At 37.4% G+C, this 25723-nt stretch overlaps 2 protein-coding genes across 22 annotated transcripts in view; both read left to right on the forward strand.

Annotated features, from left to right (window-relative positions):
- Positions 1 to 1951: 1951 nt before the first annotated feature.
- On the forward strand, positions 1952 to 19558 carry kansl1l (KAT8 regulatory NSL complex subunit 1-like). 3 transcript variants are annotated; one of them, XM_043249697.1, is made up of 16 exons: positions 1952 to 2673; positions 2914 to 3942; positions 6440 to 6581; positions 9013 to 9186; positions 9313 to 9437; positions 9911 to 10112; positions 11316 to 11451; positions 12623 to 12760; positions 14686 to 14832; positions 14909 to 15027; positions 15188 to 15309; positions 16279 to 16342; positions 16449 to 16555; positions 16641 to 16782; positions 16861 to 16950; positions 17489 to 19558. In XM_043249697.1, the coding sequence occupies exons 2-16, from the start codon at positions 3092 to 3094 to the stop codon at positions 17516 to 17518; spliced, it is 2589 nt and encodes an 862-aa protein (XP_043105632.1). In that variant the 5' UTR covers positions 1952 to 2673; positions 2914 to 3091; the 3' UTR covers positions 17519 to 19558. The 3 variants fall into 3 exon arrangements, with proteins under 3 accessions (XP_043105632.1, XP_043105631.1, XP_043105633.1); XM_043249696.1 differs by having other exon boundaries at positions 2929 to 3942; XM_043249698.1 differs by lacking the exon at positions 2914 to 3942 and having other exon boundaries at positions 2301 to 2673.
- A 1714-nt stretch (positions 19559 to 21272) lies between these two features.
- Positions 21273 to 25723, forward strand: part of map2 (microtubule-associated protein 2) — a 91245-nt gene continuing 86794 nt past the window's right edge. For all 19 annotated transcript variants that reach the window (XM_043248488.1, XM_043248492.1, XM_043248491.1 and 16 more), the window contains exon 1: positions 21273 to 21358. The gene's annotated coding sequence lies outside the window, so the exon portion shown is untranslated. The remainder of the gene's footprint in view (positions 21359 to 25723) is intronic.

Genomic DNA, 25723 nt, shown 5'->3' on the forward strand with positions numbered 1-25723 from the left:
TGTCATTTGTTAGCATTAGTTAATGTATTGACTAAAACAATCGCCTGTTTTTTACATTGTAAATGCATTTGTAACGTTAGTTAATCCTTCAACTTAAGTTAAATAGTTTATCTCTAATATTTATTTTATTTCGTCTGATTTTTACATTGTAAATGCATTTGTAATAACGAAGCATTAACAACAAACTGACAAGAACAGTTGCAATATTTGCATTGCATTTAGTTTCTCTAGAGACTAATGATGTTTCTAAAGATGTATTAGAAAGACCTTTATTATTATTATATTATTGAAAGGGATTCTTTATTAATACGTAGAACTACAATTACGTATTATCATGGCAAGCTTTCAGATAAATGTCGTAGTTACATCATGTTACAACTGTGTACATGAAATCAAAATCATTGACATGCTAGCTGGAAGCTCAGAAAACACAGATTAAAATATTATTTACAATACATCTCACAAACAACTTACACACTTTGACGAAAAAAAATCATCTTTTAAATTTTAGTGGAAAAATCTTTTCTCGTTTATGTGCCTATTTCTATTGCCACTATTCTGATGAATATGTTTTTTGCCTACTGTATGATTGTTTTCTCTCTTTTTTTTTTTTTTTTGTTCAACTGTGGTCACTTTTTGGATGCAATCTTATTCTTAACATTTTTAAAACCTTTTATTTGTTTTTTCTAGCTCCAAGTATTTACATACTTTCAGCCATGTGGACTGGTTTTACGGTCTCTCTTGCTCTGAATGTGTGTTATTACTTCCAAATTGTTCCTGTACGGCAGCCTTTTTCGATCTGGATGAAGAAGCACAACAGACTCTTTGTGTTGCTATTTTTTACTTTGTCTGTGTGTGTGTGTGTGTGTGTGTGTGTGTGTGTGTGTGTGTGTGTATATATATATATATAAACACTTTGTTTTTGATCTAATATTTGGTTATTGTGTCGTGTGTTATATGACTTTTGGAAATATATGTGCATAAGTTATTCTAAAAAATGAGATCTTTACTTGGTGACCTGCTCTTATTGACCTTGTGGACTGTATATATATTACATCCAATTTATGTTCAGAGCAGCTTTTAACAAGTGCATACCTGCGTTTCAAGCCTATACAAGCACTGAGCAAAAAGAAAGCAAAGCAAATATTAAGAGCAGCTCTCAGGAAAAGCCTCCAACTTTTTATTTCACATCACAGTCTATTTATCAAATGCATGCCATATCACCTGAATTTTCCACAGATATGCCAAACATCTCATGACATGTCTGGGCCGCTTGATGCCATCTCAGTTTGTTTTCATGACCACATAAACACTACTCATGCAAACTACAAACCTGTTTTTTTCCCCCTCTAAATAGATCTATAGGTATAATTTAAATAGAAGTGCTCATGGGGCTAAGACTAAATTAGTCTAAAATGTAGATGTTCCAAAGTGTGATTATATAACAACTATGCAATTATTTGAATGGATATGTAATTGTATTGATAATTTAAAAAAATGACCCTTTATATAATCAATAAAGTTTTATGTCTCTGTCAGGGCTACTGTGTGTAAATATTTAAATTTACATTCATATTTAGTTTTTAATGAAAAAGAAATTTTATTTTTAATTATTTTATTTAATTATTATAATTATTATTTAATTATTATAATTATTATAATTCATCAGTTATTGTTTCATGTGTTATGTGACATGTGGCACGCTTTTAGAAATATTTATAATATTTATATAGTATGCATTTTTCTCTAAAATGAGCCCTTGTTGCTTCAGCTCTTAATTCAGTTGCTCTAGCCCCACCTGCTGGACTGAATGTATATTACAACCAATTTTTGTTTAGAGCGGTTTAGACATTTAAACAAGCGCATACCTGCGTTTCAAGCCTATACAAGCAGAGCAGCTCTCAGGAAAACCCTCCTTCTTCAGCCACCCTGAAAGAAAAAATGTCTGAGATCTTGGGCTGGGACATCATCGGGAACCACAGATCTGGATAATTTCGCTTAGAAATCATAAAGTATTTAGGCGTACTATTATTAATCAGTAGTATGTGTGCACTGGAAATATGTGTAGCCTATAGCAGTCTCAGTTGTTTTCGTGACAGTATTAGGCAACAAAACTAAACTAAATAAAAACACAAAACAAATACATAAACAAATGAAGTCTGCTGGTTGTCAACAACAGACGATGAAAACCACCAATGACGAAATGCCTAGATAAGTAGGCTAAATAATATGATAGAAAAATTGATAGAAGAAAAGAAAAGTGAAACTAAAGATCAAACGACAATATATAAAATATGTAATTTTATAGTTATGTGTAATATATATTTGTTTTTAATAAATTAGATAAAAAATTAATCAGTATAAAAACTATGTTAACTATTTTACTGTAGGCCTAGTATTTGTAGCTGACTCTAATAAAAGTAACCAAGGGTACATCAACACTCTCTCGCGCGGCGCACGCACTCTCTTTCTCACGCGCGCGCTCGCTCTCTGTTCTCTGCTTGCGGCTGCTCTTCAGTGTGAGGGAAAGTCGGACGGGATCAGTCGATATCTGCTCATATAACTGACAAATCAGTATTTTTTTCGCTTGCCGGATTATATCTATGGATCATTTATTGACGATCGTCTATTTCTGGACTGTGCGGGTTTTGTTGAAATGAACGGCTGTTAAAGGTGAGACGATGACGTTATTTTCCCAATTCTGCCGTTATTTTGGTGACATTACTGTTATCGCTTGAGCGAAAAATACTTTTAGTCTTTACTTTTAGAAATATTTAAAAGTGTTCGCTAGGTTTCTACTGTGATTAGGTAGGTCATATTAAATTGCTTATATATGTAAAGTTATGATATCACTAACATTATTTACTTTCTCAGTCCTATCGCCTCTGTATCTGTTTTAATAATCACAGACAGGTCTCTTTTTAACAGATCTGTCGCTCGAGTCACAGTTTGAGGTGATGTTATAAGCTCTGGGTCTGAGGTTATATCCATTAGTCCAGGGACGGGGGATATGGTTTGAGTCCACCGCTTATCTACACAGCAAATCAAAACTAATTAAATCCATATTTCATCCAATGCTTTGAGCGGAAATATGGACTGTAGTGGTGTTGCACTAGGATTGGATGTGGATAATAGTTTTGGACAGATGATTTGGCAGAACCTCCCACCCATGGTCCATCTGGATCTCCTGTCCTCTAAAAGTTCTCCTCAGTTCCTATCGCCTTTCCAGGATTCACATTCCAAAGCATTTCTGCTGTCAAGCCCAGAGCCGCTACTCACCCTCTTCTCATTGAACAGAAACTCGCCAGGTACTCCTGCAGGTGCTTCACAAATGTATTTCATGCCCACACTTGAAGACAATCGACAAGAGGTGGTAGAGCCCAGTCACAACCTCACAAGACATGATTGCCAAGTTGACACCAAATCACTTTCGTTAGAGCAAGCACCACATTGCAGCAGGAAGAACAATGCTTTAAATCAAACACTGGTTAGCACTATGGAGGAACTGAAGGAGGGGCTGATGATTCAGTCATTGTGGCATCTCTCCCAGCACGTTTCATTGGCAAATCGGGCCAGTAATTTACAACAGAGGGTTTTGATGATGCTTGGTGAACATGCTTCAAGACACTATAGCCACCAACTGGATGGTTTGAAGAAGAAACTTCATGAAGCCCGCAGTTCCCCCAAATTAACATCAGAGCCTATTTTTAAGACCTATAATGCTGTAGAGATGCAGGAGGCAGAGCAGACTCTTTTAAGAAACATCCAGTGCCCTAAAGACCATCGGCAACCTCTGAAATCCAGAGATTTGGAGAATTTAGGACACAGTGGTCATTTTGTTCTGCATGGAGTGCTGGAAGCTCTGGACTCAGATGCCACCGTGAGCAGCTCAGATGAGGAGTGGGACCATGAAGACGCCAAAATGACCTCAGTGGGATCACAGTGAGTATGATGTGATGTTGCATGGCCTGCGTAATTAACACAGTTCATCAAAAAGACACATGGAAAGAAATAGACCTTAATGGAAAACATTAACGAATGGGTTGGCCAAAAATGAAAATGCATTTAGCCTATAATGCCATTCTAAACCTTAGTTTTTGTTTTTTTGTTTTTTTTGGTAGAACACAATAGGGAAAACGTTCATCTTCACAGCTCAGTTCATATCGAAAGAAACAACAGTTCATATCTTTTTAGTTCCATAAATGACAAAAAGTACCATAAAAGTGGAAGTCTTCTGAATCCATGTGATATATTGCAGCAAAACCATAGCATAATATGTCTATGCAAGTCACAATGCTTAAGTTTTAAACGACTATGCAAGTCACAATGCTGGTTATCAGTCTTTAAATATACTCTCAAGAAAAAAAGGTACACCAACACTGGGTATGTACCTTTACAAAAGGTACACTTTTGTACCTATTAGGTTCAAATATGTAGACTTCAAGTACTAAAATGTATCTTTAAGGTACCAAAATGGTATAAACAAGCCCCTTTTGAAAAAGTACAGCCCCAGTGACAGCTTTTGTACCTTTATAGTGTAGAAGTTGCCAGGCAGTAAAGAATGTTTAATGAATTGTAGTTGTAGTCCTTGGTGAGAAGAGGGGGAGTGTAACAACAAATTTGGGAAAACAAACAGCCCAATAGAAGATAGAGGAAAGGAACCATTTGACACTCGCAAGTGTTATATGTTTCTTTGGGATCTTTGCTCACAGAAACAGAGGCACTCTGTTCAGTACACAGCTGTTGAGAAATTCTCACCATATTTATCCACCATGTTGAAGATTTTTTTATCTGGTGTGTTCATGTGCAGCTGGCTCTTCCTCCGATCCCATTTCTATGCAGGCACACTGAAACAAACAGCTGCATTCTCCTTTCCTTGGGGATGAGTAAATAAATAGAGATCAGGCTGCCCTTCACCAGCCTGTAGATCAGAGCTTATATGTCCCTCTCTGTGATTTGCTCTCCCACTCTGCACTCACAGTAGGCTGTAAGATTGTAGCATATGTGCAGATCTAGTCTCAAGATACACATCCTTGAAGGGAATATATCTTTCAGGAAACTCTTAGTAAATGGGAATGGTTTATTGTTGTGTTTTAGTAGAATCATTTAAAATCCCAATTCCATATGACTGTTATTGTGAGACTTGTGAAGGAATTTGGAGTTCTGTAAAAATGGAGATCTGTAAAAATGTCTAGTTCATTCATTCTGTTGTATTTATTCTTAATAATTTACATTACAGGTTTTATGAGGTTATGTATATGTTTTATTTTAATGCTTCACTGTTTTAGTTTTAGTTAATAACCCTGACATGCATAGATTGAAACTATAAACTTTGTCCCACTGCACTCAAGTTGCCTCAAAACAACTACTGCCATTAAAAATGAATGACTTCCGATTGCTTTGTTGCTGCACATTGCTGTAAAAGTGAACGCCCTTTAGTAGCAGCCTGCTGTGGTTGTTGGTTCTGCCTCTCCTCAGGCCATGACAAAATAGTTTCAGTGACTTTTCCATATGTCCCAGCAATCTCAATTACCATCTCTCATCAGAGTTTGAAGATGGTGGCCATTGCTTTGGATTCTCTGGATAAGCTGGATATGAGAACATTGCTGTAAGGTTTTAAATTATGTATCTGGCTTTGGCCACAGAATTGCTTAAGGGCACTTTTTGTGGACTGAGATTAGGCTCTCAGCCAGTCAAGAGCAACATGTTTGACGTCAGTGCTCTCTTTCTTTTCACAGATGTTCATGTTTTGAAGTGGTTAAGTTGCGGTCACTTATTTCTGAAAAAAACTAGGAGCCAGAGCTTTAGTGTCTGCTTAGTTGGCTCTGGAATATATGCGGTGTAATAATTTATATTGTGATATTATTTGGTCTGGACACCCTTGAGGCATTAAATTAAAAGCACCAAGCCATCTGTGATCTTATATTTTAATTTCTGGAATGATGTGGTTGCTCACTTCTTCTTTGACTGCCATTTGTTTTGTTAAAACAGGGCTATGCTCTGTGAATGTGTGAGAAAAGAGAGAGTGAAAGTAGAGTGGCTAGAGAGGTGAAATGTTTGTTTATATAGGGAGCAGGAAGACTGTTGCCTCAGCAGGAGATCTCATTCTTCCCAGTATATTTGTATGTGTTCACTGCTGCTCCACTGCTTTGTAGATATTCCTGGAATTGTCTGCACTACTCTTTATCTGTAAATAGGAAGACTGACAGACAGGTTTATTTCTGTATGAACAGGTTGTCTTTGGTTGACTCTGTGATTGCAAATATAGGCTTTTAAAAGGAAACATCTTAGAACAAGTTATAGTCAAGTTCATGCACTTGTTTCCCAAACACTTTTCCATGATTGCATCTGGAGAAATGTACAGTAAGTCACTTTTTATAAAATCTCAGCTGAATGAACTTTTCTAACTTCTTATTGCCCTGTCTTTGTGGGAGGGTAGTTGTAGTATATGTGAGTGGAGATGGCTGAAGGACAGAGCTGAACTCTGCAGTCGCTGGACATGGCTGCAGATGAGACTGTCTGAGCTGGACTCTCAGATTCAGCAGCTTGGAAAACTCAGGCAGCAGATTCTTTCTAATAAGGTAAAGGACTCTTGCACTACACTACTGTTGGACTTCAATTTCCATCACTCACCGCACTAACGACACACACACACCTGATTTCACTCATCTCAGGCTTGCCTGATCACATAGCTGCTTCCACTCACATTGTAAATACCTTCACTCCTGTTTGGACTATTGCACGTTTGCCTGGATTATCTCTCTCAGGTTTGCATTTAACGATCTAAGACCTTCGCTTGCTCTGGATTTATTCTTATGACGTGCCCTCTATATACCTGTTTGCCATTATACCCTGCTTGTTATCTGACCATGTTTCCTAATAAAGCCCTGCGAATGGATCCACTTGCTTCTTACCCCCTTGTTACACATACAATGCTTTGGGACTGCTTCTAGTGTGACCAGGCTCTGAATCTGATGTGTAATCTGTCCAGTGGAAGGGCGATACGTCACGGGCAGGTGACTTGTGAGACCAGGAAGCTCAAAAGCATGTGTGGTGTAACCAGTGTTAGGCTTCTGTCGTTCAACAAGTGCTAACGGCAGACTCTCTATCTCTCTCCCCAACCATCAGAGACCACGAGGTGGTGAAGCAGATATGCAGTCTGTGGCCAGGCTGAGGCGGACTTCATCGCAGCACAGGAGAACGTGCAATGTTCCCTCTGGTTTTCTCTAGTTCTCAGACCTGATTTCCCTCCTTGATGGGTCTCCATTGGAGATTCCAGTCAGGAGGTATCTCCTCTCACAAGCAGGGGGTGCCATTCTGTACCTCTTTCTGGAGTTGGAGCGGTGGGTGTGGCCCTTTGGGCTCCCGGCTAAGGTGGTTAAGACCATCCTCCAATCCATAGGTCCCTCCACGAGGAAACTGTATGCAATGAAGTGGAAACTTTTTACTTCATGGTGTGAAGATCGCCAGCTCAACAAAGTTAACTGCCCAGTTGGTACAGTTCTATAGTTCTTGCAGGCTAGACTTGAAGACTGTGTGGTTAACCCACTCCACCTTGAAGGACCATACCATATCCCATTCTGTGGCCAGTCAGTGGGTAAACACCCTCAGATGTCCCGTTTCCTCTGCAGTGTTCTCAGGTTGAGTTCTCCAGTGCAGTTTTGCATCACTCCATGGAACTTGGCTGTGGAGCTCTAAGCTCTCTGCCAGGCTCCCTTCGTGCCTGTTGAGGAGATCTCTGACCTGGCCTTTTCACCATCAAGACTATGTTCTTGTTGGCGGTATGTTCTCTTAAGAGAGGTGGGGACTTATAGGCTCTCTCAGTGGCTCCTTCTTATTTGGACTTTGTTCCTGGCATGACCAAAACAGTTTCTTTTTCCCTACTCCCTTTTGGGAGCCAGACCAGGAGAAGCCTTATTGTGCCCAGTGCTCATACTTGGTGCATACATCCACAGAACTGCCCTGTGGAGAAGGGTAGACCAACTGTTGGTGCGCTTTGGTCCCTTAAGAGGGGTCTGCCCGCATCTAAGCAGACCCTCAGCAGGTGGATTGTGGATGCCACCACCACTTCCTATGAGTCCACTCGCAATGGGAGTCAAGGATCACTCAACTGGGAGTGTGGCGGCCTCTAAGGCCTTCTTTCATCTGCAGTGTTGCCCGCTGGTCTATGCCCTTGACCTTTTTAGGATTCTATGGCCTGAACCTGCAAGCCACTCATGGCTCTTCTGCTCACTCTAGCTGTGCAGTATCAACACTAAGCTAGGACTTGATAGTATGGCGGCATAAGCATGCCGCCCCCCAAAGCAGTGTATTACACAGCTCGAGTTCCTGAAGAGGAACGTCTCCAGGTTGCATATGTAAGCCTGGTTCCTTAAATGAATGAGATGCTGCATCTCCATGCCACACTCTCCGCATTCCTGTCGGCCCTTGCTTCATGCCAGAGGCTAACGCCGGTTACACCTCACATGCTTTTAAGCTTCCTGGTCTCACACATCACCCACCTGTGACATATCGCCCTTCTGTTGAACAGATTACACACCAGATTCAGAGCGTGGTCACGCTGAAAGCATTCCCAAAGCTTTGTATGACACAGCATCTTGTTCCTTCAAGGAACCAGGGTTACATATGAAACCTGTAAACGTTTTTTTTTTTTTTTTTTTAAGTATATTTATATATTTCATTTTAAGTAGTGGGAATGTTTTATTAAACATTTTGAAATATAATACATAATGACAAATTGAAAAGAAATATTAGGATAATTTTTTTCAAAGTTTTAATTTCTTTGACAAATTATAATACATTCTAATTTGCATGAATGAAATTTAAATTTTAAATTCTTATTTTTTCTATTCAGATTTTATATTTAAATTGATTCATTAAACTGGGATTTGTCACTTAATTAATTGTCAATTAAGTTCTTAATGAGTGTTTTTTTCTTGAGTGTTTTTTGATGCAAACACAATTTTTTCAAGGGTTAAACATTATTTTATGTGTCCCTAACTTGTACTCTAGAATCATGTGATTTTGGCTGAGTCTCAGCCCCTGACGGACAGGCAGATTCAACACACCTTGTGGACAGAGACTATGGATCTTTCATTCACAGCTGGGAACATGCAAGATTTGAACTCTGATCTAGAGATGGAACCCAGCAGCCCAATACGCCTTTTGAGGAACATTGAGAGACAGGTGAATCTTATACCACAGGCATACACTATAAACAAAAACATAGAAAAGACAAGATAAAAATGTAATTTGTTAATTTTAAACTGATTAAATCAACCCCAATCAATTAATTTTTGTGTATGTGGTTAGAGTGCCCAGCTGACCCAGATTGTAAACAGCCTGGTGCCGTCTTTGTGTGCCTCGCCTCCCTCATCACCTGTGTCTAAAAGACCCTGCATCTGCTGGAGAACTCAACAGAAAACAGCTTACAGCAGGTGAGAGTCAAACCAGCACCTATAAGCTCATCAACAGGCTATAATGAACCTCAAACTCACAGAGTTGCAAGATTTTTAATTGTTTAAGAAAGTACGTAGATTGAAGGATATTCACCTCAGAGAAGGAGACTTTTTTTTGTCACACTTTTTGCTTTTGACGCAGTATAGATCATACTTCAGCTCCAGAGACACCTGAGGGGAAGCAGTGTGTCTTGATTTCATTCATGCATTTCATATTCATTGCGGCACTGAAGAAGCACCCTCATTCTGATACATAATTGTGTAAATTTATGTAAATCTTATGTGAATGTCAGGATGAATCATTCAGCCCAGCGGAAAACTGAAAAAGTGAGAAAGACACTGAAGAATTAGAAAGAAGGAAGATGAAAGAGTGGAGCAGGGAACCAATGAAACTAGCTGTCTTTATTTTTTGTTTGGTCAGATTTCTGAAGATTTTATCCCTATTTTTGCAGCCAAGTGACACACATGGGTGTCTTTGCTCCCAGTGGACCACAGTGTTTGCACAAGGCAAGGCAGAAGAGGAAGCGAACATGTCACAGACGGCAGTACCTCCCTCAGGTGGACGTTACCTGTGTGTCAGCTCGGACTCGACCTCTTCAGACCTATCACAAGCCTAGACTTTTTATCATGGATTCGTTGTCTCATAGGGAACAGGTTGGCATTTTAAAGCCAAATTCTTCAACTGTCAACTTTTAATGAGTCGGCATAGCATAGCATATAATACTGTTTGGGGTTGGTATGATTTATGATTTTTCATTAGAAGTCTGTTATGCTCACTAAGGCTGCATTTATTTGCTCAAGTAACAGTAAAAATAGTAAAATACAGCTGTATGTGATAATGTCTGAACTAGTGAGAATTATAATGCTGTGTTTATTTTTAAACCAAATATATCCGAGTGTGTTTACCCCACAGTGGAGCTTAAAAGGAATAACCTTACTTGTTCTGTCCTTTTCCTTAGAATCTGCTAACACGCAGTGCTTAGGCCAGCTGTGCTTTCATCAATGATGATAATCTTTTAATTGCTGTGTCCTCTATGGGCCGCCTGGACCTGTAACTCAGATAATGTGTACTTTCATCTGAAGCTAGTAGGAGCAGGATGAAGATGTGTTTTCCAGTTGCAATGATGTCATCATTTACCTATTTTTAATCTGCTCTTTAGCATTCAGTGATATGTGATACAGCATATTGTGATTTATATGACTGTTAAGCTTCAAAAATGAAAAGATACCATAAAATGGGTTTAGCAATATAACAGGACATTTGAAATTTGCATTGATTTAGCAAATTTGAATTTATTTTACTGATGAGGTTAAGTTGAGAACCATATTGAATCTTAGCAGTCAAAACAGCTGCTTGTAGCCTAGAAAAATAAGTCAAACAGGTTTTGAACAACATGAGAGTGAGTAAATTAGGACAGAACAGTACAGAGTACAGAACTGGTCCTTTAATAAAGCAGTTATATGTGTATGTGCCAGCCCTCGTCACATTGCACCATGACTCACACTATGAGTCTGTTTTCCAGCTGGTGCCTGGTGCACTTCCTTTAACCTTGTTTATGATTCTTATAGCTGTCTGATTTTGGCTGCCATGATTTTCCTTTTCATGCAATGCTTATGCCGTAATGGTTCCCCAGAGCACTATATGTCATAGATTTGGCCTTTATTAACATGTTTGTTTACATCCACCCCTTTTTACTTTTTTTAATGCTCATTTGGACAAATCAAAACTGGATTCTAGATTCAGATCAGGCCTTTAGCATCAGAAAGAGTCATTCGTCTAGCATTCATGCTTTGCAAGATTTGTGTTCTTCTCATTTGTCCCTAATTTCTCAAAAACGTCTTTCTCCCTCTCGAAAGGTCCTGGAGTCATCCCATTCTTTTTGTCCCAATTGTGCATACTGTGATCCTGCATCTGTGAGCACAGATCCTTCATGTCTCCACAAAAAAGACAGGACAGATGGCAAAGAGCATCCTGTTCTATCATTTTCCTCAGGTAGAGAGAGATGAATGCATGCCATTTTTCCTCCTATGTGCACCATGTTGGATGGATTTTTTCCCACTTATGTCTCAATGCTTTGTAGATTACATTCTCCTTGTATGTAGGCAGCTTACTGGTTTTTGGAGAAGAGCTTATTTACACAGTAGAAAAGTATTCATGCTTTTGCTGAGGTAAATGGATGTTATGATTTTACAGTTTTTCTCACTTGCTGAAACATAATTTCTGAAACCTTGCTCCATTTTCTAAAACCATTAAACATAAACCTCATTTTCAAGCACTATTTACAAAACCTCTCACTCCTCAATTAATCCTTTGTCTCGAAACAGTTTTACCTCTGTTCAAACTCAAGCACTTTTCTCAAATCATAAACAAAGTGATCAAAATGATACACACTGTCAAGCAGTCAGTAAACAATACATCAAAAATAGAAAATACATTGTTCAAAACATAATTCTCAGGGCAAAAAAAAAAGTAATAAACGAAAAAAACATGTTATCGTGGTAGCTCAAAATTGAGTGGCTGTGCTCAGTCAATTACATGTGTTCTCTATTTGTATTTCATTGTTCTCTATTTGTATTTGATTGTTGCCACTTTTGTTTACCAGTATGGATGACATGCATTAGAGTGCAGAATGTGTTTAGAGTTTTGCTAGAAAGCAAATTTAGTTTTACCATGTGAAATGGTTTGAGGTATTGACAACAGACTGCTCGATTAGCTAAATGAGGTCAGGCAACATAACTTTGTTCAGCCAATGGGTTTTAGTGTTTTAGCAATTGAGAAAAACTGTAATGGTTGATGCAGCAATCCATTAATCACTTATGTATTTCACTGCATTAGGCTGTCATTTCAGTTCAGTCAGAATAAATTGCCTTATATCAGACAGTTACTCCATCAGCATGTCAAAATTGTGTCGTTCCTGCTGTTTTACTGATTGTGTGTAGCAGCAGAAATGTGCAGTAGGTATATCAAATAAGCCTTGGCTGTCATCAATATAAAACCTTGGCATTGAGTTCATGAGTCTCAAATGCAACATCCAGATATTTTTTTACAATTGACAATATTTTGACAAGGTATTTATAACCATAGTCTTATATCACCACAGTAAACTTTTTTTTTTGTTTGTGTTATATAAGTGAGGTTTGTCTTTGTCTGTTCTGTTGATCAGAAACCCCATCAACCTTCCATCTGCAAAATTTTCTCTTCAAAGAAAATTGGTTTCAGCGATCTCTGCTTCTGAAAACTGAGCACACCAGTCCACATCACTGTCTCAGCTCCAGAGACAGAGTCTCACGATCTTTATTCCGTAAGTCATCTCATGACATTCGTGTGTGATGCATGAACACATGTACTGTACTCCATGCCGGTATGTATGCTTTGTATAAATGTGTTCTTGCCAGGTTTTCTTCTTTGTCTGCTTCTTAGGCTTCAGCATAAGTGTTAGGAAGCTCTAAATGGGCAGCAACACAATGTGTGAAACTAACTGTTATTTTTTCAGTAGTTTTCCATTAGCATTTTGATAGCTAACAATGAGACACTTTAATATTAATACACAGGACATGCAAATATCAGGTACTGTACTACTAACATTACTATTAAAGATTTCATTTAACTGCATCTTTATTATTAAAAAAATGCAGTTTATATGATTTATTCACTTAGTAAACATAACAGTAAAGAATTTTCCATTGTAAAAATATACTTAATTAACATCACAACAAACACATCATAACAAACTGTGTTTGTCTAAAATAATTTAGGTATTACTGTCCTCAGTGTTTTTTAATACACATTTCAGTGCTGATCTGAAGGTCATGTTGAAGTCAATAGCTGCTCTACAGTTTTAATGCAGTGCTGGGGTTGAAGTGAGCTGCCCTGGCGCTGGACTCTGACTCATCCGCTCTAATCATTAATGGTCTGCCACTCTTCTCTGCTCTGCTGGTTATTGTCTGACTAGGAGGGCTAATGATCCTGAAACAGCAATGCTATTCTTAACAGAGAGAGATTGTCAGAGCTAGTGAGTGATTGCAGTGGAATGGAAGTGTGTACAGGTTTCTGAAGTAAAAACACACCTCACGCTGTTTAGTTGATTTTCTGTCAGCACCCCTGGAGTAAGTGAACGAAGAACAAAAAATATCTACAAAGGCACTAAATGGAAAACGAATGTCAGGGATATTTTCTTTGCAATCACCTCATGCCATGTCTGTTTACATTATATCACCTGGATGTGTATGATCTATTAATGTCAGTTGTTCAAGGTGTCCAGTGTGTAGCATGATGTAAGGTGTGTGTAGGCTGCTGGGTGGGTTTAGTCATAGTCTTGTGGTGCATTGTTTGTGTTTATCTCTGTGGCTCAAGCAGTCTATCCACAGTCCTGCAGCTTCCAGACCATGAGTGGAGATCAACACAGACTCACAAATCCAGCCTAAAGGCACTGCACACCTACACACACTCAAACGCACACTACTTGTGACGACACGTCAGACGAGGTTGGATCCATGTGCAGCTTTTATTAGAATAGTCAGGCAAAATAAAGCCAAAACACCATGAGACAGTGTACAGGAGGCGTGGCAGAATCAGAGTCAAGAATCAGGCTAGAGATCAGGGCAGGCAGCAATAATCAGAGTAAACGATCTGAGCTTAGGGCAGGTGGCAAACAATCAGGAAACCAAAGAAACAGTCCAAGATCATAATAGTAAAACAAACACGGGTAAGAATGCACAGAATTGATGGCCAGGGCAAGACTTTGCAGCGTATGCTTGTGTGAGGGTGGTTTATAAGTGTTTGTGCAAATGAGGTGCAGGTTTGTCCTGCAATCAGTCCCGGGTATGCGGCATGATGAGAAATGTTCAAAACTCCGTCGACGGATCCCTCTGGTGGTGCGGAGGAGGCGGTACAGCAGATCTCCTTGTAACACTAGTGACCTTTCAGTGATATCAAATTATTTAAAGCCAAAATATATTGCTGTCTTACAGCCCCTTTCTCTTCTTTTGAATAACTGATTCAATTGATTGCTAAGACCATGCCCATAAACTGGCTTTTTTGCACACACATTTTCTATATGCTAAATAAAGTGTCTTATGTCTTTTGTTTGATTTTGTGATCAAATATAACTTGCATTCAAAATGTAATTTCTTTTTCGGTTATGATCTTGAATTGGTGTTCTTTGTGTTCTTACCTATTCTGATAGGTAGTAATATGTCATAATGTTCTATAAATTAATGATTGCAGACTGCAGTCATAAGCCACAAAATGGTAGGCATTTGAAGAGGCACAGAAGAGAGGGCACTCCAATACGGTGGGCGCGCACACAAGACCACCACAGTCAAGATTACAGGGAAGGCAAGAGGATGCGGCGCTGCCCTGAGAGGACAATGGGTATATGTTTAATTCCCATTGGTTTTGACTTATATACACCAAAAATGTTTATGGTACTAATACTGCTTTGTTCTAGACATCAGTACTACACTCAAGTCTGATCTTGACTCCCAGAGTGATGACAGTCAGGTGGAGGAATCTTCAGAGGATCTGACCGTTTCTTACTGTACCCCCACACAACAAAGAAACTCACAGGTCTGCCCTTTAACCAAACCCCTCAATAAGTACTGTATATTTCAGCTTGCGCTAATTCACACATAGATGAGTGTTCCTTTTCTTGAAGGGAGTGTTTGTCTACTTCAAGGTTAATATTTTGAGAAAGATAATCATATATTGTCTTTTTTTTTTACTGTAGTTCTCATCACGCAGAAGAAACTCTGAGAGTATTTTCAGCGTTGATGACATTGTCGTTCCTATGTCTCTGTTCGCATCTGTGAAAGTGGAAAGACTTCAGTATAAGAACATTTTCACACCCAGGTATTGATTGCTTTCGCACTCATGACATCGGAGAGACGTCAGTACCGTTTTATACTACAGGCGAGCTACGCTTCAAATGTTTGGTTTGGTTCTTAAATAGGAGAGCTGATTCCTCTTTATAAATCATGATAAACCCATTACGAACATACTTGGGGTTGAGGTTAATTCTCCTATGATTACTAAGGCTACATTTATTTGGTAAGATATACACTACTAATACTGTAATACTGTAAAATATTATAAAATATTAAATGATCAAATTATCATAAAATTAGCTATTTATTTCTATGATGGGAAAGCTTAATCTGTCAGAAACCATTCCAATGTGCTGATTTATTATTGTTATTATTATCAATATTGGAACTGTTGTGCTGCTTAATGTTTCTTCGCATATTTTTACAGGATTCTTTGAATAGAACATTCAAAACAGCTGCATTTATTTTAAATATAATTTTTCTTAGAAATGCCTTGACCTTTTAATGCTTTGAGGTTTTGGTCAAATTAATGCATCCTTGCTGATTAAAAATATTCATTTCTTTAAAACAATTTCTGACCTGAAACTTATGAATGGGAGTTTCTCAGTGTTAATATGATGTTACATTAGGGCCTTCTCTGCTGGCCCTGTTTTTTTTATATTAAGTTTAAGTGTCTGAACCTGTCTAAATGCAGTACATTACCATTTACTCCCTTTATATAATTAAATTTATTATACATTTTTTATGATGATTATAATCATCTTTTGGATTAGTAAAAAAAATAATAATAACAAGTGGGGAATGTTTTGTTTCACTTGTTTATCTATATTAATTCCATTGTGGTGTTACACTGGCACAAAAAAAAGATATAATGATATGTATCAATACTGTGATGTAAGCTTTGACATGTGCTTGATTGATTGTCAATGAGTCACTTTCAGCAACTTGATTTTTTTTCCCCTTTCTGATCATTCATTGTTTTTATTCACGTCAGTTGGAGAAAGGTGGATATTTCACCTTTATTGCAAAGAGATGAGGATGAGCAGGAGGAAGGGATGGTTGGTTTGCTTTTTTTACATTCTTGTAGTTATAATCTCTCTGCAGACCTTACAAATGGTGAAGGTCAGCGAGTTCAGGGTGTCGTTGTGGTCTTATGTTTCTCAGTCAGAAGCGATAGGAGATGAAGATTTCTTCCAGAGGCACCAGAATTATGAGCATAGGGAGAAACTCCTCTGGTCCTGTCGGGATCATGACAGAAGTCACAGGATCAGGTCTGTGTGTGTTTTGGTTTATTGTAAAGCTATTTTATAGCACATATATTCTTCAGTACATATATTCTCTTTTTCTCCCCTGTAGGTCATCCAGGAAAAGCTGCTCTTCTGTGTCTGTTAGAGACCATCCTGCTCACTGTCACCCACCCGTACGTTCTCCCGTTCGCTTCTCCTGGACCTTCAGTACTTCTCAAGATTTATCAGAAGTCAGTGTGGATGAAAAAGAGGTAAAACTTGTTTAGTAGTGAAATATTAAATAAATCATATCTTTCAATTAAGCTTGTATTTGTTTCTCTCCTATGTAGCCAAATCAACCATGGAGGAGACGTACGTTCCCCCTGACTGATGAAGACGAGAAATCTTTAAGGCCTGATGAAGAAAAGTGTTTTTTAATTGTACGTCCTTATTTTCTTTCCTTGTGTCTTATATGCTTCCTTTCATGAGGAAAGGATTGAGAGATGAGAAAGGCTCAAGCATTTAAAATTAGCATCATATTACTACATCATTCTTATCTTGTTGGAGCTTGATTCACCTGGATGTTTCTAATAGATCTTAATAAAGCTTGACTACTCCCTTTAGTCTGTAAAGTGCTGTAACTCCCTCTGTTGCACACGCTAGGAATAACAGGCACATTCTACAGTCACTGTGCTGAGTGAAAAGAAAGTGTACTTTTATTCAGGAGGAAACATTCATTTAAATTGACAAATCAATACTAATATTTTGACTTTTTACTTCCTTGGTGAGCATAAGATAATCTTTCAAAAACATTAAAAAGTCATATCCAGCCCAAACCCTTAAAGAATAACGCAAGTCATTTTTGGGCTTTTTTACAGAAGGCTGTGATAACTAAAAATAAAAATTTGAAATGAGATTACGTTGTGTTGAAAGTCTTGCTTGCCACTGGTCTGACCGATTATGCTGTTCTGATTACAGACTTCCAGAGCTCCAAAGCACATAATCTGAGGTGGAACAGGAAATGACATCATCCTGAGGCACAATCTCAGCCATCATAGTTCTACTCTGATGTAAAAATCACTCATTCAGCATATGAAAAGTTATGACACAGTGTTGCACAAAGCAGTGTTGTAACATTTCCCCAGTCTCGTTGAGTTTTTTGTCTATGGAAAAGATTTTGTTCTAAATGATTTTTACATTTTAAAGTTTGTACTGTATCATACTGTCTTTTCCACAATTTAATATTCTAATTAAATATCCACCCTCTTAAAAATATCAGCTCTAAAGCACTGCATTATTTATGCAAACTATTTGATGTTATTTATTTCAATAACATTGCATCGTATTGCTTTGTGTACACATTTCTGGAAAAAAAACAGAGCAAAGGATTTATGATTTTACTGTCAATCTCAGTTTCTACTATAATTTATCCAGTATTGTGGGAAAAGCACTTTGTTGAAAAGATGCGTAAATTGACCTCATACAGCATTAAATTGATTTAGACTGGTGCACTGAGAAATTACTTCCATTTTAATTTTTATGAACGCTGTGGAGTAATTGTTAATTGAGATTAAATATTTTAGATTAAATACAACTCAATAGACGATAAAAATAAGTTAACTTCTTAAAAGCTTGTCTACGATTTTTGAGGAAAAAGTGCAACGTATTGTAATACAAGTATGCAATATTTATTTCAACCACAGAGGGGCAGTAATGCGCCGCGTCTGCTCCTGAAAAGTGCATCTGCAAGAAAACAGCCTGTTAGTGGCAAAGAGGAAAAAGCAGGAAACTACTTGTAAACACAGTAAACTACTTAATGATTCTTTCCAGTCTGCAAGACTTTGCAAGCTTTGACAGCTCAAAATCCTATTGCATTGATCCTGAGTATGTGTGTGTGTGTGTGTGTGTACAGGGCTTGTGTGTGTGTGTGTGTGTGTGTGTGTAGTCTTTGATCTCTTTCTGCAGTAAGCTGATTAGACCATCTCACAAGCAGCCCTCACTCACTGGCAAAAGGCTAATTGGCTATAAGTAGGGGTCAAGGTTACTGCCTGTCCATGAGATAGGGAAGATATTATCTCACTTGCTTTCCTTCGTCTAACTCAATGACTTTCACCCTGGTCCTGCGCTTCTTAAAAATCCGAACTCTCTGAACATTAGCTTGAAGCCTTTTTTGAGCTGCCTTTTCATAAAGCACCCTAATCAAGAAGACCTCTTAAGCGTACACAATTTATTTAATCATGCTGGTAGACAGTTCTCTAGGTTTCGGAGCATTTTCTCAAACTCCCCTCTCGCTAGAGCTGTCAGAACCGTGTTTCGCTGCAGAGTAAGTGAATAGAGCCGGTGTGTGACGCACAGCCACTGTATTGATCTGTGCTGTTCTAAAAGCTCGATAGGCCTCTCTTTCTCTCCCATTCTCTTTTGTTGTGAACTCTGAGAATGGAGATCATTATTTATAGCTCCAGTGAGAGGCTCGATGATTTAGTTCTGCCAGCAGGGGGAGTTTTACAGGGACTTTGGTGCAGTGCGCTGATATATACAGTACAGGAGCAGATTTATCACTTTGTGTCCTGAACTTAAATGAGAACTTGTATTTTCAATAAGATTTTGTAACAAAGTTCTCATAAATCCAACCAGTGATGCTAAAACTAAACAAAAAAGGATAAAAAATTATCCATGTTGCCTTCGCAACTAAGTGAAAAACTTAGAAAAAAAATAAAATGACTAAAACTGAAATAAAAATGAATTTAATAAAGCTATTTTAAAAGGAAAAATAAATAAATACATATTAAAACTGAAAAAATATTGGCAGACCATACTAGAGCTGTTAAAACTAAACAAAAATAAAACTAATACTGAAATAAAATACAATATTAGACAAAAAGCATATACTATTTTACATCTGCAATGGTGCTTTGGCACAAATAGACTAAAATTACAGCTTATAATTAAATAAGCAATAAAAAGCATTCAAAAGCAAAAGAAAAAAATAACAAAAGATGAAAAATTATACCTAAAAATATATATTTACATATATTCTCTCACACACACACACACACACACACACACACACACACACACACACACACACACACACACACACACGTGTTGTTAAAACTCAGTGTTCAATGTTGAAAACAAAAAATATAAAAGCATTTAAAAATTATGAAAACTGAAAGCATAAAATCTAATTCTGAATATTAATAATATTATATTACAATTATAAATGACAATGCACATAATTTATAGCACCAATACACTGTGAGTGTCAGTATATAGAAAATATACAAATAGAAAATATAAAACAATTTTGCCCCTAGATTTTAATTGCCTACGGCGGGCTTCAGTAGTGATTGGCGGGGGTTAATTGAAGGGTTCATTCTCTTGAGAGATTTCTGTCTGCACACTGATCTGTCAGAAACAGTTGATGTAACCAGACTCCTGACTGCTGTGGGAGACAGAGATGACAGAAATCATATACTATCTCTCCTCAATCAAATACTAATGCATGCCCAAGTCTCACCCCCATTTGCCTGTCTTGGAAACAGGGCTGTCTCCATAGTGATGGGCTATTGATGCGCACTGGACCTTCATTCAGCTTTTCCAATTTAAAGAAGTGGAGAGGATGGAAGAGCGCCCTGTTTCTTTGAGTGTCTCTCTCACTTTGCCTCCGCTATATTTTTGTTTCTATGACAACATCACTCAAACAATATCTTTTTAATTTAGCTTCGTAACACTGGCAAGCTTCTGAGGTTTGAAGGGCGGCGTTTGTTTACTAAGCTGGAAAAGAAAACCCATTGTGACTATCAACTAAAATGTACAGTGGTGTAAACATGTCAGGCGTTTTAACCGGCCTCTCGAGGTTCATTCATAATTTATTGGTCTCTAATTTCCACCCGGAGATGAATGTGGTTTCATTCAGTGTGAGATTCTGTTGCCTAACATTTGAGACATGTAGTTAAGTGAGGGTGTGTTACGTGCTCCTAAACCTACCAAGGGTCCGCCTTTGTGTCCAATTTAAGGTCACACATTTAGCACTTAAAGGGATAATTCACTATGTCAAAAAATGGAAATAGTTATATTTTAGTGCATATATACACTGCATATATTCACACCACTTAAAAGTGAGGAGGCTTTCTCTCTTTCTTTCTTTCTTATGTAGAATTATATTAAAATCCTTCAGAAATGACTTGTATATGCTGATTTGGGAAAAAATCACATTATATAAAATGTTAAAAACAGTTGTGCTGTTTAATATTTTTATGTAAATATGGAAATATTTGTTTTCAGGATATTTTTAAATAATAAAGAGCTAAGAACAGCAGCATTTTTTTTTTTTCCATTATGATTTATTCCATTATGATACTGTCACTTTTAATAAATGTATTGCATCTTTACTGAATAAAAGCGGTTTTAAAAAAAATATGCTACATTCATTTCATTATTCAACATTAAAACATAATTATTATTCAAATGAATAAATATATATGCTGCACATATATACAATTTAATTTTACTTAAATAATGATGATTTGCCTATATTCTTACTATAATATGATTTTTAATATTATATAACTAGGATTTCTGACGTACGTTGCAATATTTTAAAATATATATTTTCATATATATATTTTGCCTCCATACATTTATATCGATTTTTTTGGTCGTTCATACGTAACACAACACACTGCAGAAGCAACGTTGGCACGTCCACACTGTGATTTACGGTAATTATTCAGTAGTGGGCGGGGTTACGCGAGAGTGGGCGGGATCTAGTGTGGGCGGCTCTTCACCGCCGGCTTTCACTGCGCTCCGAGAGAAAGCCTGCAGCGGACGCAACACGCCGAACAGGTAAACCGCTATATTTCATTATTTACAGAAAGCCATAATATCGAGTTAAAACGGTCAGCACGATTTGCATATGTAGCTTTGCATATTCTCTGAAGTTCTCTGACACGCTGCTATTTCAATTCCTCTAATCCGCGCTTTTGAAGATGTTAATGGGACAGATAATCCTTATTGCTTGAGAAAGGACGCATTGTTCCATTCAGTGCAATGGTGCTGATACAGGTTGCTGGATTATATATAAAAGTCCTCATTTCCTTTAGATACGATGCTTAACTTTTGAGAATGTGTACCAACTTAATTTGATTCTTAAAGGAGTGCTTAAATTCTTATACGTTTTTAAAATGCTTTGTACTGACATCTATTGGTTTCATCTAATAGTTTTAGTCATCTTTAAGGGAGTATATTTTTAATAAAACTAATCTGATGTGCATATAAAAAGGTGGAGACCCGGTCAAAGACATGATTTGGTTTTGTCGCAGAAGAGATTTTGCAGTCCAGCAGAGATGGTGCTGAAACAACAGCTACCCAGTATTAAGCACCTTTGAGGTATTCTGCACCAAAAAAATCCTTTTATCTTATCAGTAGCCTGCTGATTGTGATGTCCTGTCGGTTTATGTCTATGCTGAAATGGAGATATATGGTTGGTTTGATCAGTATGTTTTAAACACCTGGCATCAAATGCTTTGCTGAGAAAAACAGTTCATGCTTTGCACACCATCGCCTTGAGACTGTATAAAGACTTAATCAGTGATGATGATGCTTTTTCTGATGAGACACGATGCATTCCTGCATTGGCAGTCTGCCGGCTCACGCTTATTCAGGAAAACAGAGCTGTGAGGTTTAATGCAGCGCCCTGCACTGGATGACTGATATCTGCGCAGTCCCTGTGTCCATGTATGTGTGAGCCATATACCTCCTAAAGTTCATCTGTGCTCAAGTATTAGCGTGTCTAAATGCCGCACCACTGGTCAGACACGTTGACCATCTGCCCTCTTCGCCAAATACAACAGATGTTCAAAAGGAGACAAAAAGTCAGACCCCTGCATGTCTTGGTGGGGACTTTGCATTGACTTCCGTTGAATACAGAGTGAATTATGCCTTCTGTTCTTAAAATTAAACATAACCCTCACACAGTTTTTTTTGTTGCATTATTAGGATTTTATTAAGAATGTATTTTGTACATTTAGTAAATAATGTCTTTGTTGGGATGCTTATTGATTCCCATAATTTAGGTAATTTTCATGTTTTATTAATTTAAACAGGATCCACATACACAATTTTAATGATTTTAAATGTATGTTTTGCTTAAGACAATGCAGGTTTGGACGACATTAAGGTAAACAAATATAATAACTGATGACATGATTTTTGACTATCCCTTTAAGCAGGTATCAGGTGGTCTTTATTTTGCCTGTAAAACCTGTAAAAATTGGACATTAATCAAAACAATAACAATAATTGTAAATTAATTATTATTAATAATAATTTTAATGGTAATTATAAAAATGTCTTATTATTAAGAGTAATAATAATAATAATTATTTATAATCATTAATGATAATTAGCTTTCCTTTAGCTCAAACTATAGGAAAATGGCACTAGCATGTAAAAGTTATGGGTTTGGTTCCTCTGACAAATACTTGTATGTCATTATACGAAGTAAAAATGTGTCACTTTTCACCCAAACTATTGGTTTTTCATTGATTGTTTGATTTCAAATATTACAAGTAATGCAAAATTATGTACAGTTGATGAGTTCATATTGATGAAGTTGTCCTTGAGCTGTACTGTTGGGTTTATGGGGGTACGCTGAGCATACAAAACAAGTCGTGTACCGTGCAAACAAAGGAATCCCAATTACATTATTACAACCTTTGTTCAAACAATTGCTTCGCCTCCACTTCAGTGAGTGTTATGATTACATTAACATTTTAAAGAGAATGGTCTTTGTCCTTGTCTGGCCATTTTCTGCTTATCCTGGCTCAAAGAGCACCTTTGTATGACAGCCTGTTGTAAGGGAGTGTTTGTTGTGTCCTGGTTTTAACGGTTGTGAACACGGCAGAGGGCAGGATTTTGGAGCACTACTCGGTTTCAAATCCTTCTTGTAAGTGAATTATATAAAAAGAGCTAGCCGTGTTATTCAGAAGAGAGATTGAGTAACATACTCGGCCTGATTAGATTTGCATAGTATGATGTTGCGATCATTGATTTCCATTGGCTGCGAACACTCTGAAGACGCAGGTATGCATAACGCATCTTTAATGAAATGGTAGCGAGGCACTAATCCCAGCACCTCACGCACGCTGAATCAATGAGACTGTAGGCTCCAGAACATTCCCTGAGTCAGACGCACATGCTCTGCTCAGGTCCTGACATGACGAGTCCTTGGGGAGGCCTACTTGACCGCGTCTCCAAGCTACTGCTACTGCTTGAAACCGTGCATGATGATACTCATACAAAAAAACAGTCAACCTGGTCTCATAAAAATACGTTTTTATGTGCCTTACTTTATGAGAAATATCCAGTGAGTGGCATTAAAACACAGGTTCAATACGTGAACCCTGGCACATTTTTATTAGGTTGATATAGGTATGTATTGCTGTGTTTTATTATGTTAAGTATATGGGGATTGTCACTAAAAGTTAATGCTCTATTATGTTGGAAATATGCCCTAAACCAAATCCAACCCTAAACCTATCCGATAGCATTTGCTGATGCAACCATTCCATTCATGCAGATTTAAACTGTTTTGTCGAACAGTAGTTACACGGGATTCAAACCAGAGCATGTCTCTGTACTTTGTGAGCTACCGAACAAACCTACTGTCTGTGAAAACCCATAGATATGAAGCTGGATATGTGTGATATATATATAGCCTTAAATAAACCAGTGGTGGAAACAGGCTGTCATAGACCAGCTACAAAGTAAATCAAAGTGATTCTAGCCAAAGCAAATCAAACCAACTAGCTGCAAAGTAAATCAGGGAATTACAAACTTTGTTTTGAAGCAACAAAAACGTTTGAAAGTCTGACAAAAAAAATAACGAATTGGAAAAACATGTTTCCATTTGTGTATGTATGCCGGACGCTCAGTGCTCTAGTTGTTGAAATGGAAATGGGCTTATAAAAAAACTCTTTCAGCCGCTATACTAGTGATTTTGTGGCATTGGTCTTGCAATGGTTGGTGTGTGGTTTTAAACAGGCATTAGCATAGCTTGGTAAAAGTTGGTAAAATCATGGGGATTTTGGTTAATTTGCCTTGATTGCTTGCTGTATATAAGATTAAAACCAAAGCTCTTCCCGCTACACTGTTTGAAGTAAGGAAAATGTCTTTAATGTTCTTTGGTGTTTTATATAATGCATGACTTTTCCAGGTTTAACAAACGCATTGTGTCTTTGACAGGCTTGACCTTTGGTAACAGATGAATTTACACAAATTTCGAGCAGGTACAGTCAGTGTGAGAGCAGGAAGTTCATTCAGCTTGTGTAAATGAGCAGAGGGTAGCAATGGTCTCTCACCGGAGAACTGTTCCTGGAAATTGAGCAGCAGCGCTGTGGACCCCAATACAATGATCTCACTGTTCTCCCAGTGGACTCCCTAAAAGCAGGTCACCTCTACACCCAATTACAGCAAGCATCTAACACTAGACAATGCACATTCCTCAAATGTAGAATGAGTGTTGCTTCAGCCTACATGTTTGGAATTTTTTCAGTATTAGGAACTGAATTAAAATTAATTTCATTTGTATTAATCACTGAGTTTTGTATGTGATGTATGCAACAACAATAATATATGCTATTTTAACAAATGATTTAGAAACAATAGAATAAAGACTAATAAAAAATTAAATAAATTAGTTATATTTAAATGCTTTAAAATAATATTATGTTTATTTATTTATAGGCAAAATATATAATTTATTTGAATAAAGACCTAATATGTAGTTATAACTAAATGCATTTAAAATATATTTATATTTATTTATTTTGACATTATTAATTGGATGGAATATATTATTTATATTCATAAAACAATACTATTAATATTATATATTTTTATATTAACAAAACATAATTTATAATTATCTTGTTATTTACATGAATAATTAATTAATTTGTTTGATTTTTACTTTATTTATTCAGAGAATTAATGTGAATTTACCTTGTGTGCTGGATGGAAACATATCTGCTTTGCTAGGAGTGTCTCAAGTTAGATGTTGTCAGTGTGGATTGCCCTAAGCCGTCTAGTGGTCTAATCTGTCTGCCACTGTTTGACTCTGAGCCGCCAATGGGCCCTTCTTGCTCCGTAACCCTCCCCCACAAGCATGGGGCAGAACAAAGGACCGGTGTCTTTCTCTATACCTTGAAC

This window comes from Puntigrus tetrazona, chromosome 9 (genome assembly GCF_018831695.1).
Source record: "Puntigrus tetrazona isolate hp1 chromosome 9, ASM1883169v1, whole genome shotgun sequence".
Taxonomy (NCBI): domain Eukaryota; kingdom Metazoa; phylum Chordata; class Actinopteri; order Cypriniformes; family Cyprinidae; genus Puntigrus; species Puntigrus tetrazona.

What these genes read in the sequence shown, in the direction of transcription:
- kansl1l (XM_043249697.1), top strand. Translation starts at nt 3,092, where the DNA reads ATGGACTGTAGTGGTGTTGCACTAGGATTGGATGTGGATAATAGTTTT. An exon ending in CAGAAAACAGCTTACAGCAG is followed by an intron (nt 9,438 to 9,910) that starts GTGAGAGTCAAA and finishes CTATTTTTGCAG; the next exon opens with CCAAGTGACACACATGGGTG. An exon ending in AGTCTCACGATCTTTATTCC is followed by an intron (nt 12,761 to 14,685) that starts GTAAGTCATCTC and finishes TAATGATTGCAG; the next exon opens with ACTGCAGTCATAAGCCACAA.